Source organism: Bos indicus, chromosome 5 (assembly GCF_029378745.1).
Source record: "Bos indicus isolate NIAB-ARS_2022 breed Sahiwal x Tharparkar chromosome 5, NIAB-ARS_B.indTharparkar_mat_pri_1.0, whole genome shotgun sequence".
Taxonomy (NCBI): domain Eukaryota; kingdom Metazoa; phylum Chordata; class Mammalia; order Artiodactyla; family Bovidae; genus Bos; species Bos indicus.
Genome location: NC_091764.1, coordinates 60,520,457 through 60,537,041, shown reverse-complemented (window position 1 = coordinate 60,537,041; position 16,585 = coordinate 60,520,457). Strand labels below are relative to the sequence as shown.

The window sequence follows — 16,585 nt, the reverse complement described above, 5'->3', positions numbered from 1 at the left end:
CACAGCAACGGGGACAGAGAGCTCCTACCCGCTTCAAGCACGTCCCCACCCTGGCGCCACCAAGTCACATGATTCTGAAACCCGCCAATTGTAGCCACCTCTCTTCCCACAGCCATTATCCCATTTAATCCTCACACAATCCGTCTCACGGATGTGGAAACAGGCTCAGAGAGCAAGTACCCACAATCACATTTCTACCCAGCAGTGCCGCCAGGAACTGAATCCACGTCTGTGACCCTGAAGCCAATGAACTTAACCTCTGCCACTGAAATGCATCCAGTTTTCCAGGGGAAGCAGAAATAGGTTTACCAGTACCTGCCCTGCCTTTGCCAGCTGGACGAGAGTGAGCATCTGAATAGTGTATTTAGAGGAAGAGGCTGCCTTCGTGGTGGAGCTAATGACACTGAAGACTTTTGTTGCTCCCCGAGTTTGCTCTTCCCTCCCCTGTGCCAGGGACCTGGGCTGTCTCAGAACAGCACTGTTTTTACTAAAGCATCTCTTTCTCATCATTTGGTGTGGCCTCTGCATTGCTTTTTAGGGACTACAGGACAGCCCAGCTCCCCACTGATAACTGCAATGCCCATATTGGTTAGCATGTACTTTCTTATTAACAGAAAACAAATGAGTGCCCTCCAAAGAGGATTCTGCCATAAAATTTTCATAAAACCCAAGTGCCTTCTGAAATGTCACTGGCCTGCTCAGCAACTTAAAAGCGTAATGGCTCAGAGGGTGAAGAATCTACTTTCAATGTAAGAGACCCACATTCAATCCCTGGGCCAAGAAGATCCCCTGGAGAAGGGAATGGCTACCCACTCCAGTCTTCTTGCCTGGAGAATTCCATGGACAGAGGAGCCTGGTGGGCTACAGTCCATGGGGTCACAAAGAGTTGGACAGGACTGAGGGACCAACACTGTCAGTGCTCAACTTGCCCTCAGAAATCACTGTTTGGACCTGCTTTGATGGCCCGTGTGCATATTCCACCTTACATCACTCTAGGCCCCTAAAAGAACCCGATCAAGTGTCCCACCACAGCCAATTTCTCTTATGTACACCTCTGTCTGGGTGTGATTTCCCTGTACAGTGCACAGTGACCTTGCTGCAGGGGCCCAAGGATTACCCTCTGAGGGGAAGACAGAAGTTGCCTCTCTCCCCCACTTTTCCCTAAGCCAGTGAGTCTGTGTGCAGCCGGGACGACTGGACTCTACGGCTCTTACCTGGGCAGTGAAGAAGGCTGGGGTGAGGGATCCCGAGGGGAGGGCCGGGCTGTTGAGGGCGATGGAGCCGATGTCGGTGCCGGAAAGCACCAGTGGGGGCGCAGAGATTTCCAAGCCTTTGGGCTTTTTGGCCTTTGGGGGGAGTGATGGAGACCTGGTCTTGGAGCCCGACGACAGGTTCAAGGGCTCCAGGGAATCCGAGTCATGGCAGGCAGCCTCCAGGAAGAGGCTCCTGTGTTCGGAAGGGAGGGGCGAGTTGGGGGACAGCGATGGGGACCGAGACGAGGAGGGCGAGGCGGACGAGATGCTGGCGGCGTTCGGCAACATTAAGGAGGAGATCTTGGCGGACACGGACGAGGCCAGGAAGGCCTCCGACGTGGAGGGCAGGGACACCACGGGCCGGCTGACGTGCTTATCGGTTTTGTTGGTCACAAACCTGATGACAGTCCTGACTTCTTCCGCGGGGGGGCTGTCTTCCAGCTGCTCCTCCAGCTTCTCTGTCTTGATGGCCTTGAGGGGCTCGGGCGGGTTCTGCAGGGAGTTGATGGTGAAGGACGAGTACAGGCCCGAGTGGATGTACTCATTGCGGCTGGCGCTCTTGAGGGCAGACAGGCCGTGTCTGTGCGCCTCACGGCCCTCCGGGGGCACCTTGCACTCGCTGTCCTGCAGCAAGAGGCTCTCCCGGCTGATCTCCACCGCGTGAGGGTCCATTTTCAGTATCTCCGGGAAAGAGACAAATTTGTATACAAACTTCTGCCCGATCACCTTCTTGATGATATTCTGCAAACACAAAAGCAGACATGGAAAAGATGAGTGCATCAGAGAAACCGGCTAAGAGGGTCATTCTTGGGGTTATTTTGCAAGGCGGGAGCATCAAAACAGCCTTGATGACACATCTCAGCTAAGGCGTAGTGCGCACGAGACAGAGGGTAAGAGTGGAAGAATCTGAGCTGCATTCCTGCTGCTGTTAAGTCGCTTCAGTCGTGTCCAACTCTGTGCAACCCCATAGACGGCAGCCCACCAGGCTCCTCTGTCCATGGGATTTTCCAGGCAAGAGCACTGGAGTGGGGTGCCATTGCCTTCTCCGGAGCCACATTCCAGGGTCTGCTAATTACAAATGGTGTGACCTTTAGCGAATTGATGGTCATTTTGAGTTTCCTCGTCTGTGAAGTGATTATTATACCTAAGAATATAAAACTCTTGCCATTTGTTAAGCACTTACTATGTCACTGGCATTGCTTCTGCATTGGCTCATAGAATTTGTACCGCAATGCTAAGAGGAAGGGACTATTCAACTCCCATTTTAAAACTTAGGGAAATAAGCTTAGAGCCTTTAAATACCCCACATAGCCACATGGTAGGTAAGTGGTGGAGGCAGCATTTCCCCAACCATAATACAGTATTGTTTTACTGACCTCTGGGGCTTGTGAGAATTCAAAGAAATAATAATGGGAAAGCCTTCTATAAGCTGGAAAGCATTATAGAAACGTAAGTTATTATCACCAAACACCACAATGTTTTCTTAAATCATGTAGTTTTTTTTTTTTCCTTTTTAATTTGCTGCCAAGAAAGCCGCTGGAGGAAAAAAACAAAGTGTCTACTTGGATGTTTAGGACATTCACACAGTATTTTAAGTTAATGTTATCTAATTCTGGCTCTTCAGTTTATGGCTCTCATCCTTAAACATTAGGATGTAAATGAAAACCAATAATCTCTGCAAATTCCGGCCCCCCCACCCGTCGCCCCACTTTGGGAGAATGGACTTCGTTTTAAAGGCTGTACTGTTCTTGAGGTTTATTAGATTGGAACATTAGCAAACACCAGATGCTTGCTGGCGGAGATACTCAAGAAAAACAAGGATGGTCTCCATCGAGCACAGAGAAGTGGCAGCGCCATCCTATGGGAAAAGGACTTCCTTATAAACTGTTCCTCCTACAAGCTGGGTATGAAGGAGGGTGAAAAAAAATCATGTTGGGGTGAAAAAAAATCATGTTGGGGAGAAAAGCTTTAAAGGTAGCTCCTCTTGCACAGTTGGTAGAAATGTAAATTGATAACAGCCACTATGGAGATCAGTGGCCAAAGCATTGGAGCTTCAGCTTGCTGATGAATATTCAGGGTTGACTCTTCTTTGGCCACCTGATGTGAAGAGTTGTCTCACTGGAAAAGGCCCTGATGCTGGGAAAGACTGAAGGCAAAAGGAGAAGGGGGCAGCAGAGGATGCAATGGTTAGATAGCATCACCGACTCAATGGACTTGAGTTTCAGCAAACTCCAGGAGATAGTGAAGGACAGGGAAGCCTGGCATACTGCAGTCCATGGGATAGCAAAGAGTTGGGCATGACTTAGTGACTGATAGGAACTAGGAATAAAACTACCATATGACCCAGCAACCCCACTACTGGGCATATACCTGTGAAAACCACAATTCTAAAAGACACATGTACCCCAATGTTCATAGCAGCACTATTTACAATAGCTAGGACATGGAAGCAACCTAGATGTCTATTGACAGATGAATGGATAAAGAATACAGAGAGAGAGAGAGAGAGAGAGAGAAATATTACTCAGCCATGAAAAAGAACGAATTTGAGTCAGTTCTAATGAGATGGATGAATCTAAAGCCTGTTATACTGAGTAAAGTAAGTCAGAAAGAGAAAAATTACTATATTAATGCATATATATGGAATCTAGAAAATGGTATTGATGAACCTATTTGCAGGGACAGAATGGAGATGCCGACACAGAGAATGGACTTGTGGACACAGTAGAGGAGGGGGAGAGGGGGTGAATGGAGGAAGTGACAGACACACATACCCCACCATGTGTGAAGTAGGTAACTGTGAGAAGAAAAAGAAAACCCAAAAGTAGCTCCTACTAAGCACCTACTCTGTCCTGGGTATTATGCACAAGTGATCCCACATGATCTCACACGAACCCACTTGCAGGCTGGAAGATATCCTCCTTATGACATGAGCTCAGAGATGGGAAGCAAGGAGCCACAAGATTACTAATGCTAAAACCTAATCTTATTCCCATTTCCACACCAAGTTTCAGGGAAAGAATGAAAGAGCCAGTTTAAAATTATTTCATATAAAGTTTTTTTTAATGAGATAAAATTGTCATATAACATTAGTTTCAGGTGTACAGCATAATGAGTCAATATTTGTATATATTGCCAAACAACCACCACAGTAAGTCTGGTTCATATCAATCAACAGATTTTTTTGTATGTGATGAGAACTTTTAAGATCTATCCTCTTAGCAACTTTCAAATATATGAGAGGAAATTTAATTAAATTCTGATGTTTCTCTTGTGATCTATTTGGTGTACAAATATGTTTTTGCCTCCCCTCTTGTTACATTACAGCCTGCTAACTTGCCTTTGTCCTCCTTAGATGGATCCTCAAATCCCAGAAGTGAATTTATCCAGCAGTAAGAAGGATGGGTATAATTACCAAGCCACTGAGATTTTCAAGGAGGAATTCCTCAGGGCAGACTTCTAACAGAGGGACACATAAGGTCCCCAAGCAGCACCAGAAATCCCAATAACGCAAATCCTGGTGAAACTTGGCTCAGCACCAGCATACAGGAGGTTCAGACCTGAGTACATGAGATTCAAAGCTGGGCAGTTCCAGTGCCTGGGACCCTGGCCTGCTCCCTTTGATTCCATCTGACCTCTTTCTCACACTTAACACTAGCACAGCTGAAAACCACCTTCAGAAACTTCAGAGAGATCTGATAAGCCTAAAGCCCCTGGGCCTAATGGGCAGCATCTCTGCAGGTGACACACCAGGCCTGGGTATACAACTCACCCAGGAGAAATCCGTTCCCAACCAGGAAAGGGTTAAATAAGGGTGTCATTAGTGCCACCTGACCCATAGATATGGAAAGAAAGCATCTTGCCTGGTGTGTTCCTCTGCTAGAATTCTAAGGTATTTTTGCTTCTCACTCATAATATTTTTCTCCCTGGGGCAAAACTTCCTTTTATTCTCGGCCAGGTTGAACACTCATCTAAATTCAGTGAATCATTAGAGCCTAGATAATTACATAGAAGAAAAGAGAAACTGTATGGGCTGAATCCTTTCTTCTGGCAGGTCTTATAAATTCTTTAACAGAACCAACCTTTAATTTTATATGGGTATTCAGAACATAATGTCTGAAAGGGGATTACACTCACAAGTAAACCAAGAAGTCACGGGGGGCTGTGACAAAAATGATAAACGTAGTTGGAAATTGAAAGGCAAACTCAGAGAGAGAGCTGGGCCTTGATGTGTTAAAAAGAACGTAAGGGGACTTCCTTGGTGGTCCAGTGGTTAAGAATCCGCCTGTTAATGCAGGAGACACAGGCTCGATCCCTAGTCTGGGAAGATCCCACACGTTGTGGGGCAACAAAGCCCATGGGCCACAATTACTGCGCCTGTGTGTCTAGAGCCCACGAGCAGCAACCACCGAGCCCTCCCTCTAGGGCCTGTGTACCACCATGAGGGAAGCCACCACAGTGAGAGGCCTGCTCACCGCAACTAGAGTAGCCCCCACCCACCGCAACTAGAGGAAGCCTGTGTGCAGCAGCAAAGCCCCAGCACAGCCAAAAAAGTGTTTTTAATTAAACAAAAAAAGAACTCAAGGAGTAAGGAACAATCCACATGATGGTTAACTGAGAAATAAAATAGTGGCTAGTCATAAGATCAGAGAAGGCAGTGGCACCCCACTCCAGTACTCTTGCCTGGAAAATCCCATGGACGGAGGAGCCTGGTGGGCTGCAGTCCATGGGGTCGCTAAGAGTCGGACACGACTGAGCGACTTCACTTTCACTTTTCACTTTCATGCATTGGAGAAGGAAATGGCAACCCACTCCAGTGTTCTTGCCTGGAGAATCCCAGGGACGGGGCAGCCTGGTGGGCTGCCGTCTATGGGATCGCAGAGACGGACTCAACTGAAGCGACTTAGCAGCAGCAGCAGCAGCCATAAGATAGAGTGTCATCCACCCATGAAAAGGAGTGAAGCGCTGTCACACGCTACAACATGGATGCATTCAAGTGAGTTCTGCTAAGTGAAAGAAGCCAGATTCAAAGGCCACATATTTCACGATGGGATCTATTTATATAAAATGTCCAGAATAGGCAAATCTATAGAGATAGAAATAGATGAGTCATCTCCTAAGGGGTGACTAGGTGGGATGGAGGCACTTAGGGGTGCTAGTTAAAAAATCAGGTATTTGCGGGGGATGGTGGGTAGTGAAAATGTTCTAAAGTTGATCATGGTGATGGATGTACAACTCTGTACATAGGCTCAAAGGCATGACTGATATGCCTTAAACAGGTGAATTAGATAGTATGTGACTAATACTTCAATAAAACTGTTTTAAAAAAAAAAACAAACATGAATCTTTTCCCCCCAGCTTGACTGAGATATAACTGACGTAGAACGTTGTGTAAATTTAAGGTGTATAATGCGATGATTTGATACACACACACACACACACATGTATATATCACAAAACATTTACCACTATAAGGTTAGTTGATACATCCTTCACCCACATAATGACCATTTTGTCGTCAGCAGATTTAAGATCTCTCAGCAACTGTCATTATACATTACAGTACTGTTAACTCTAGTCAGCACGCTCTACATTAGGTCCCCCAGATTTACTCATCTCACTGCTAGAAATTGGTACCCGATGACCCGCATCTACCTGGTTCCCCACCCCAGCCCCCTGGTAACCATCAAGCTACTCTGTGCTTTTGAGTTCAGCTTTTGTGGATTCCACATATAAGTGAGATCATTCAGTATTTGTCTTTCTCTGACTTATTTCACTTAGCATGATGCCCTCGAGGTCCATCCAGAACATAAGGAATTTGAAGAATTTTGGCATGCTTAAAGGGAAGATGGTGGGAACGTTTGATGGCTGGATGGCAGCTGCCATGACCTGCTAAACCCCACTCTGAACAGAAAGACAGAGATACTGCACAGGCCACTGAACTCAGCTGAAGCAGTCAGAGCCCTTCAGTAGCTGCTGCCTTGGTGAGGAAAACCAGCTGGACACCGAGAGGGCTTTTTAGGGAAAGGCGACACGGGGACAGGGATATGGAGATGATAAAAGGAGCTGACCAAAGGAGAAAGAAACAGTTTCTGGAAAGAACCAGGCTGGGTCTTGCTTCTCTAGAAACTAACAGGAAAGATGGATTCGATCTGGCTACCTGGACAATTTGAAACCTCTGCAAGGATAGAAGGCTTGAAAGGGACCGAGGCAGAAAGAGGGGAGGGTGGGATGTGTGAAGGAAGGCAGAGCCTGCAGGCCAGCTGTTTAGGAACCCAACTCCACGCTGGAGATGTCTGCTAACAGGAGAACCTGTAAGGAAAGCCCCCGACCAAGATGTTCAAGGCCAGTGATCCAGGTGGGTGGGCAGACTGGGAGAAGGTGCATGCCTGGCAGGTGAACTGACAGCCCCTTTGTAACGTGACTTCAGCACAGACCCCAGGATGGTGTCAGTGGCATGTGCGTCTGAAGATCTTTCTGTAAGTCTCCAAAGCAAAGTTTCCTTGCATGAGTATAGCCTGGGAGGGGCTTGCTGAGAAAACACACAGTATAGGAAAATAACACTAGATAGTATTTGCTGACTATTAGGTGTCAGGCTGTGTACTAAGAACTTGACCACCCTCAAGTCCTTGAATCCTCTGAAGAAGTGGAACTGTTATTACTCCCATTTTAGCGATGGGCAAACTGAGGCTCAGAGACTATAAATCATCCCCAATCACAAGCACGTACTTGGGGATCAGACCCCAGAGCCCCTGGTCAGAACAGAAGGTGACATAAGACTTGGGCTAACTGACACAGCCCAGAACATGAGAGCACTTGGGTATGGGCTCTTATTATGAAAAGTGATGAGAATATTTAGAAGTCTGTTTTTTCCACCCCTTCCTCCCAGGCTCACAAGTATTTGTTGCTGACGGTTGCCTGGTAACCTGACAAACGCTGTCTGTGTCCAGCGGGGCTGAGTGACTCTCCCAAGCGCGGTTTCAGAGCAACAGTTGCACACATCTGCTTCCCTCCACGTGTAGGGGACCAGCCTCCACTTGTAACTTCCCATCAAATGTGCATTCTGTGTGAGGTTACAGGCGGCAAAGACGGGACCAGCTTCAGCAAAGAGGAAAAGCGACATTCATCCAGTACACCCCAAGAGGCAGTTCCAGCAGAAGTAGAAGCTCAGGTCTCCAAACCACTCCCTTCATCGCCACTGCCCAGTGGGTGTTTTAAGACTGTAGGAGCCTACAGGGCAAGCAGTCCATCTGGGTCAGCACCATGGTCGCCTTGTGCAAAGAAATCCTTCCAGAAGCACCAGCCACCCCTGGTCCTGTGAGAGCCTCCCTAGGTTACTTCACCCTAACAACATGGATGATGCTGAGAGAGTAAGTCCCATTTCCACTTCCCTCAGCACTGCCTGCTGCCCTGACAGGTTCCAGGCTTACTTACACAAATAGGTGTGTCCATGGGTGTGTTCAAATATGTACCCTCATGCCCAACTCTGCCTGCTCCTCCCACTGAAGAAGAAGGAATTTGTGTAAATAATCCCCTAGAGTGGAGAACTCAGACGTATGTTTATTAAGTTCCATAATTTTTTAAAAAATTACAGGGTAATAAAGAGATGTTTGTGGAAGTTTACCTTCTTCATTTTGATGTTATGAAGGATAATATTAAGTTCATTACACATTTATTGAATGAATGACTCTCACTGTGGATAGAACAAACCCAGGCAGGAAGCCGAATGACAGGAACCCCATGACAGACACAATTTTCTGTAGCTAATCCCCAGGCTGGTTAAAGCTCCGTATGAAGCATTGCATATATGTACTGGCATGTGCTTTTTGCTGGCATTTTTTATTGGAAAACTCCCAGACAGACACTGGGAGCTATAAGCAAGGCCCCACAACTTCATACCTTCAGTGAGAGTTTGCTGTTTAGTCGCTAAGTCATGTCTGACTCTGTGATCCATGGATTGTAGCCTGCCAGGCTCCTCTGTACATGGGAGTTCCCGGGCAAGAATACTAGAGTGGGCTGCCATTTCCTTCCCCAGGGGATCTTCCCAGACCAGGGATTGAACCTGAGTCTCCTGCACTGCAGGCAGATTCTTTACCACTGAGCCACCCTGTTAAGAGCTTACTAAACTGTAATTCTCCTTATCTAAGTCCCCAGCAAATACCTGCTGCGTGTGTGGGCTCTGGCTTGGCACCCCAATTCTGACATAGAGTCATGCGTGGGGCTTTCCAGCACTCAGACTTCTTACCCAGCTCACATTCCTTTCCAGCACTGCCCTTCCCCCAGGAGGAGCCGGTCCAGCTCTGAGCTCCCCATCAGCAGGGCTGGAGCTCTCTTGCTCCTCTCCCATTTCAGGGTTCCCAGGGACTGCAGGACCCCTGCCCCCTGATTTCACAACTTTCCTATCTTGTTCTCAACACAGAGAAGTGTCTGAGGCTCATAACACGCTGTCTATGGGGTCGCACAGAGTCGGACACGACTGAAGCGACTTAGCAGCAGCATAACACGTAACTGTCCTTTTCTGAACCCAACACCAGCAGCAGGGCTACAGACAACAGAGTGGTGGATTGTTCCATAAATTCTTGACCTTGTCACAAGCGCTGCCACTGGGGTGACAAAGAGTGTTCCAGAGTCACAGCCTGAGGTCAAATGCTACCCCTCTCTCTCATCAGCTGTGCGCCTCAGTTTCCACATCTATGAAATGGGGACCAACCTACCACCCACCTTATGGGACTGAATGTGTAATCCACATAAAGCTTGCAGAACGCACATGATAAGCCCACAATATATACCGGCTCTTACTGTTTTGATTTTTACACTCCCATTGAAGCAAAACAAAACAAAACGAAAAATCCACCCTCAATCTGCTCTAATAACAACTGAAGAGTCAAAATTAAACATCTTAGAAGGCTGTGCTTATTCTCATAGATCTGGGTGACAGGTGGATCATCTGGCAGACAGAAACCCACCTAGTTTACATATCTCGACCAAGGAAGAGAAGCAGGAAGTTCTATTTAGTTGGGTTCAGACAAGGAGGAAACTCTAGGCTTCAGTCCATCACACCTCGAGTGGCCGGCACTTGAGTGCACTGTGAATAAAACCTCACACCCGCCTCTTGATTCAGGTCTGGGGGGTGGGGGGTGGTGGGCAGAAAGACCAGCCCAAGGAGGGCAGAGGATGGGAGCGATCGCGCAATCTGTGTCCTGTCAGAAGGCCCCTCAGCTTCGGCAGAGATGCCGCATACCCAGCCTGACACCTGGTGCAAACACTAACCCCAGCCCATCTCCCTTTTCCCTGATGCCTCTCAGGGCAGGAAACGCACTGCCCAGGCAGGAGGGAACAGCCCAGCTGCACAGCATCCACCGTGGCTTCGGCCCCTGGGGAGGGTGATGCGAGCAACTGGCCCTGAGTGCCTGACAGTGAGATCCTGGAATGGGGAAATGGGAAGGATTTATTTGGGGGACATCTGTCTGGCTGGGCTAGATAGATATCCTACATGAAAGGAACCTGTGGCCAGAAAGGGCAAAAGAAAGAAGCGAGCATTTCCAGGAATAAATCACGTGCTCCACACCCACCGCTGCCTTGCAAGATGGGCACTGTGGTCCCATTTTAAAGATGCAGAAGTCGAGGCTTAGTTGGAAGTGAGGTTATATCCAGTTTCCCAATCCACAGGGGTAGGTTAAATACTGGGTGGAGGGATTTCCCTGGTGGTCCAGGGCTAAGACTCCGCGCTCCCAATGCAGGGGGCCTGGACTGGATCCCTGGTTGTGAATTCAGCTCGGAGCCCTGGATCCCTGGTCAGGGAACCAAGACTAGGGGCAGCCAAATAAATAAACAAATTTTTAAATCCTCTTTAAAAAAAAGTACTGAGTGGACCTTATAATGGAATCCCCCAGGGCTCTTTCAGAGGACAATACATCATTAGCATTTTCTCATGTCTCTATCATGTCCAACTCTTTACAACCCTATGGACTGTAGCCTGCCAGGCTCCTCTGTCCATGGAATTCTCCAGGCAAGAATACTGGAGTGCATAGATGGTCCCATTTCCAGGGGCTTCCCAACCCAGGGACTGAACCCAGGTCTCCTGCATTGTGGATTCCCTACCGCCTGGGCCACCAGGGAAGCCCCTTTAAAATAAAATTAGGGTAAAAAAGCAGCAGGCCTGAAATGCTTCCACTATTTTAACCAAAATAATTATATATATATACACACACACACATATATATAAGAAAAATTAATCTTGGAAGATGTATAATAAAATTTGACAGAAGTAGGATTACCGCTGATTCGTATTTTTTAAATCTGTGTTTTCACATTAAAAGAATTATGTTTCCTATGTATTGCTTGTCAAACTCAGAGAAACAACCAGGCTCTAAAAACCTTAGGTGCCCAGGATGACGCAGCTTGTGACTAGAGGAGCTGCAGCTGAACCGGCTTCTGTCCAGAGCCCAGACGAAGCCTCCTCTGTCCCACCAGCACACCCTCTCCCAGAAAGCAGCTGAGTCGACTCCGAGGTTGCTACTCAAGTCAGCCTTCCAGGACCACAGGCTCTGCATTCCAGAGAAGCCTCGGGACAACTGCGGCGAGCCTGGGAAAACCAGCCCCTTGCTCAGGAAGCCATCGCATGCCTAACACCTCCTGAGGTTGGCCAGCCCTTCTGAGGCTGATCCGTAACTACAGATGGAGCTGCCCCTGCCCACCCTCAGGGTAGAGGAGGTGCCCGCTTTGAGGGGACACCTTGTAGAAGGCACTGGGGACCCAGCGGTCCCACAGCAGGATGGACCCCAGAAGCCCACATTGCAGGCAGATTCTTTACCGTCTGAGCCACCAGGGAAGCCAACCCCCACGAGTGATGGGAAAATAACAGGAAGCTGATGTCCATAGACATGGGCTGGTTATGGCCCTCTCTGAGCAGCAAAAGGGCTCAGAGGGAGGACAGAGAGCACCCAACAACTCCTGGGATCCACAGGCCCGGGTAGAGGTGCTCACGCAAGGAGACAGGCCCAGAGCCTGGATGGGCCAGACGCAAAGTGCAGCCAGCACAGGGACAAACGGCCCCGGGGTTCGAATCCCAGCTTCACTACTTACTAGGACCTTGAAAAGGTACCGAAACTTTGCCAGCTTCAGTTTGCTCACCTCAATTCAATGAACTGGAACATGTTTAATCTAAAATGTTGATATCCTCAGAGCAACATTTTTTACATGAATTTAGGAAAATGAATTTTAAACAATCTTCAAAACGAAAGGACGGTGGTATCTTTGAAAATCATACAGACGAATTCAAGATGTCACAAGAAGATATATTAGATAGCTGCTTTCCCCAACTAGATGCCTAGTTCATTCCTAAAAGGGAAATAAAAATCTCTCACAGGGCAGTTTGTTCTAAAAGGCCAATGTATGTCAGTGCCTCACTCGGCGAAGTCTTTAGCCTGAGAGCTAACCCGGTGGAATGTTGCCCAGCAAGCAATGATCTAATTGAATAGCATCCTCATTATATCACACTGTCTTTTCATTTTATTCTGCCTTCAAGTAGTCAAAATTCCTTATATGGCTGCTTTGGCATGCAGTCACAGAAGGCTTACACTTTGTCTCGTGTGACCCTCGCAGCACTCTGAAACCCATTTCACAGATAAGGAGTCTGGGGCTCGGAGCTGAGTACACAACCTAGTAAGCAGCAAAGGGGACTCTCCAGGCCCCCCGCTTCGCAGCCAACACCCGGTCTTCAGCTCCTCGTCTTGGGTTTCCATCCAGACCATGGTCTGACTCACTCCTTCCCAACACAGAAACTGACTGTCCTCTCTCCAAAATCAGAACAAGTACTCACTGTAGGAGTCATGCTCCAAGTTCCTCCTCCATAACAAGCAAACACTGAAGATGCATTTGTATGAAAAGCTCCTTGCTCAGCTCTGAGGAACAGCAAAGCAAAGGAACCTGGTCTCCGTCCTCATCCTCGGAGCATCTGACAGCTACTCGGACAGTAGTGGCAGCCCCTGCCTCCTCTAGCCCCTGCCACCTGAACCCGAGGGGACACAGTGGTTGGCCAGCCATACCAGACTCTGCTGGGAACCTGTTATGGGCAGGCTCACCGCACACCGTCTGCCCTAGAGCAGCTACGAAAGGGCTCCTGAGACCCAACCCACGAGTCTGAACTGCCTCCCCTGGGGCAGTCGTCCTCCTTGGTCATGAGTTGAACAGAGCTTCCCTGCCACCCATAAAGTCCACATCCACTCAGAATCTCAAGATGAGACCTTATCTGGACGGAGGGCACATGTAAGAACGTCAGGATGGGATCGTCCTGGAGTTAACGTGAGCACTGAATTCAGTGACTGCATCCCTACGAGAAAAGGAAAGATCCAGAGACACACACAAGGAGGAAGGCCAGGGGAAGGCAGGGGAAAGGTTGGAGGATGCAGCTACAAGTTAGGAAGCAAGGATTTCCAGGGGCCCTAGAAGCTGGAAACGGCAAGGAAGGAGGTTCCCCTAAGGCCTTCAGAGGGAGCCCGGTGCTGCTGACACCTCAGCTTCACACTTCTGACCTCCACAACTTGTAGGGAATACACTTCTATTGTTTTGAGCCACCAACTTGTGTGTTAATTTGTCATAGCAGCCCAAGGAAATATCCTCTCCTATCTTAATGTCTCTGTCCAGCAGGGTGGAGAGGCCTGGCCTTTCCTTCCCAGAGCTCGGCTGGCCTTCGGGCCATCATGTTGCCGAGGGCACGCAGGCGGGTGCAGCCTGGGCCGCCCTGGGTGCACTGTGGAAGCCCGGAGTGCACCCTGCACACAAGCGCGCACACGTCCACCCCCACTTGCAACTTCTAAGAATAACGCGCTGCCAATAAAGGGCTCCAACTCTGTCTCGGAGCTAACTGACTCCCGGCGGAGGTTTCCATGTGGTTTAGGATGAGATCTCTTTACTCTCTGGCACTGCGAAGCCGTCGGGCGAACTGCCCTTCCAAATCCTCCTGGCACTGCTGCTCAAGAAACTCTTGCTGTCCCACTGGGTGGTGGGGGGAGCCAGACCTCGTGACATTAAGGGCATCCTCCCACCCCCTCTGGGCTCGCAGCTGCTTCTCATTGGACAGGGAGTCTTGTCTCCCACTGGCCCCCTTTCAACACTCAAGGGTATTTTTATTAAAAGGCCTCCGGAATGTTAATAAAATAAAATGCAGAACTGCTCCCCTCTTTCCCCCGTGGGTGGGGGAGTTGTTGGCAGTGACCTCGATTTGAGCAGCCACTGCCAGCACTGGCAGGTGGCTGGAGGGGGCGGGGGTCGGGGACCACAGGTGGTGTGGGAGCATGTTATCGTCTCATTCTGGCTTTGCCACCGATTTTCCTGAAACTTCGCTTCCACTCTCGGGTCTTCACGTGGTAAATGAGCAGGCACGGTAGGAGGGGATGTTAGGTCCCTTCCAGCACTGACATTCCAAGAGGGTGGATTTCCCTTGATGCTTTGTCTTGGTGCTCGCTCATCGTTCTCTCCATCCTGCGTTCATGCGGTCCCAGCTCCCAAGTGGCTCTGGCAAAAGAACCTGCCTGCCAACGCAGAAGATGTGGGTTCAATCCCTGGGTCGGGAAGACCCCCTGGAGGAGGAAATGGCAACCCACTCCAGTGTTCTTGCCTGGAGAATCCCACGGACAGAGTAGCCTGGTGGGCTACAGTCCATGGGGTTGCACAATCAGATACGACTGAGCATAGCACTGCGCTGTAGATGCTGAGAGTACTAAGGAAGGCCAGCTCCCAGTCAGTGAGGCAGGAACACAGAGCAGAGGAGACATCGCCAAGTGTCCACATCAGCAGGAGGAGGTGACACAAACAGGAGCTGGAGGATGACCGGGGCCCGGCAGGAGAGGCAGAGTGGGAGTGCAGACACATGTGCAGTCTGGACAAGGGGCTGGGGCTGGGGCAGTGCAGCAAGGCAAGTCCGGCTGGGGCCAGATGGAGTAGAGAGCTTGCAACCTTTCCTGGAGGCCACAGGGAGCCAGGCAGGTGCACAAGCAGAGGGGTGCCATGCTCTGATCTGGCCTTTTTTATTTAATAGGTAAGTTTTTTGTTTCTAGTGTTTGCGCCAGGTGTCATGTGGGATCTTAGTTCCCTGACTGGGCATCAAACCCATGCCCCCTGCATTGGAAGTACAGAGTCTGGACCACCAGGGAAGTCCCCGATCTGGCATTCTTTAGGAAGCATCATCTGGACACACAGGAAGGGCAGGGTGTTCTGGGGTGTCCAGAACCACCACCTCATGTTTTCAGCAGGCTCGGAGGACAATGCCAGCAGTTCTTCCATTGTCGTTTCAAACAACAAACACTGGAGGTGATGCCCCTCTCCCTGCCTGCCTGGGGCAATCAACAATATTAGGAATACCGGATTCAAGTTTGAGTTCTTGGCCCTGCAGCTGTGTGACCCTCCAGCTTTATAGTCCTGAGCACGGGCCTTGGGGTTGAGACTCCTAGGTAGAAAGCTCTGCTGCTCAGCAGCTGTTACATCTTGAATCTGTTATTAACCTCGCTGAGATTCAGTATCACCATCTCTAAAATGGGTCCACTGCCGACAGAGCCAATGGGCATTTCACATGCAGGGAAATGAGTTTCTAAACAGGGCCTAGCTCAAAACAGAGGCTCCATACATGTGAGCCTTCCCTGATTCTGTCACAAATGTGGGGTAGGAACTGAGATAAACTGCCGCCGGAGCCCAAAGGAGATGGGAAGGAGGCGGCTCAGGGGAGCAGCTGGGCCCAGTGGGTGGGTGGTGGGCGGTGTGATATGAGCACAAGGGTTTTTGTCAGTTTATCTCCACAACCACTCAATTTTCCTGCCATGAGAAGCCCAGAATCAGGAAGGCTCATGCCGGCAAGCTGGTGTGGGCTTGGGCAATGGCCTGACGTCAGTGGATTTGGCCAAGCTGCCAAGCGCTGCAGCCTCGTCAGCACAGTGTTGAAGTGACTCCCAAGACTCTAGGTGTTTCTTAGCAACGGCCCTATTTGGGGGAACACTGAGTGCCAAAGGGGAAGCTGGCTTGGAAGTTTGTGCAAGACAGGCGGCACCCCTAATCAACCCCCAGGGTCCCCCCAGCAGGTCAGCTCCCTCACGCCAGCTGGTCCCTCCCAGGGCAATGGGGGCCAGGCTGGAAGCCCTCCACGAGGCCAGCACCTACCTCACAGGTTTCCAGGCAGCATCCCGGCCCAAAAGCTTGCAGAGAGGCCCTGGTCATCCCCGCGGCCCCCAGGCAAAACCCAGTTGCCATCTGTTGTACTTTTAACCATGCAAGCGGCTGACAGGACACGAGAGAAAAAAAGGACGTCCAATGAAACACGCCCGGCCCTCAATACTCAGACC

General features: G+C 49.5%; 1 protein-coding gene across 5 annotated transcripts in view; it reads right to left on the bottom strand.

The window, feature by feature from the left end:
• The window catches only part of ELK3 (ETS transcription factor ELK3), a 70,094-nt gene that overhangs the window by 15,898 nt on the left and 37,611 nt on the right, over nt 1-16,585 (bottom strand). For 4 of the 5 annotated variants that reach the window (XM_019961120.2, XM_070789563.1, XM_019961117.2 and 1 more), the window contains exon 3: nt 1,215-1,994. The exons of the other annotated variant lie outside the window; for it this stretch is intronic. In XM_019961120.2, the coding sequence (XP_019816679.1) occupies nt 1,215-1,994 (780 nt within the window). The remainder of the gene's footprint in view (nt 1-1,214; nt 1,995-16,585) is intronic. 5 annotated transcript variants of the gene reach the window in all.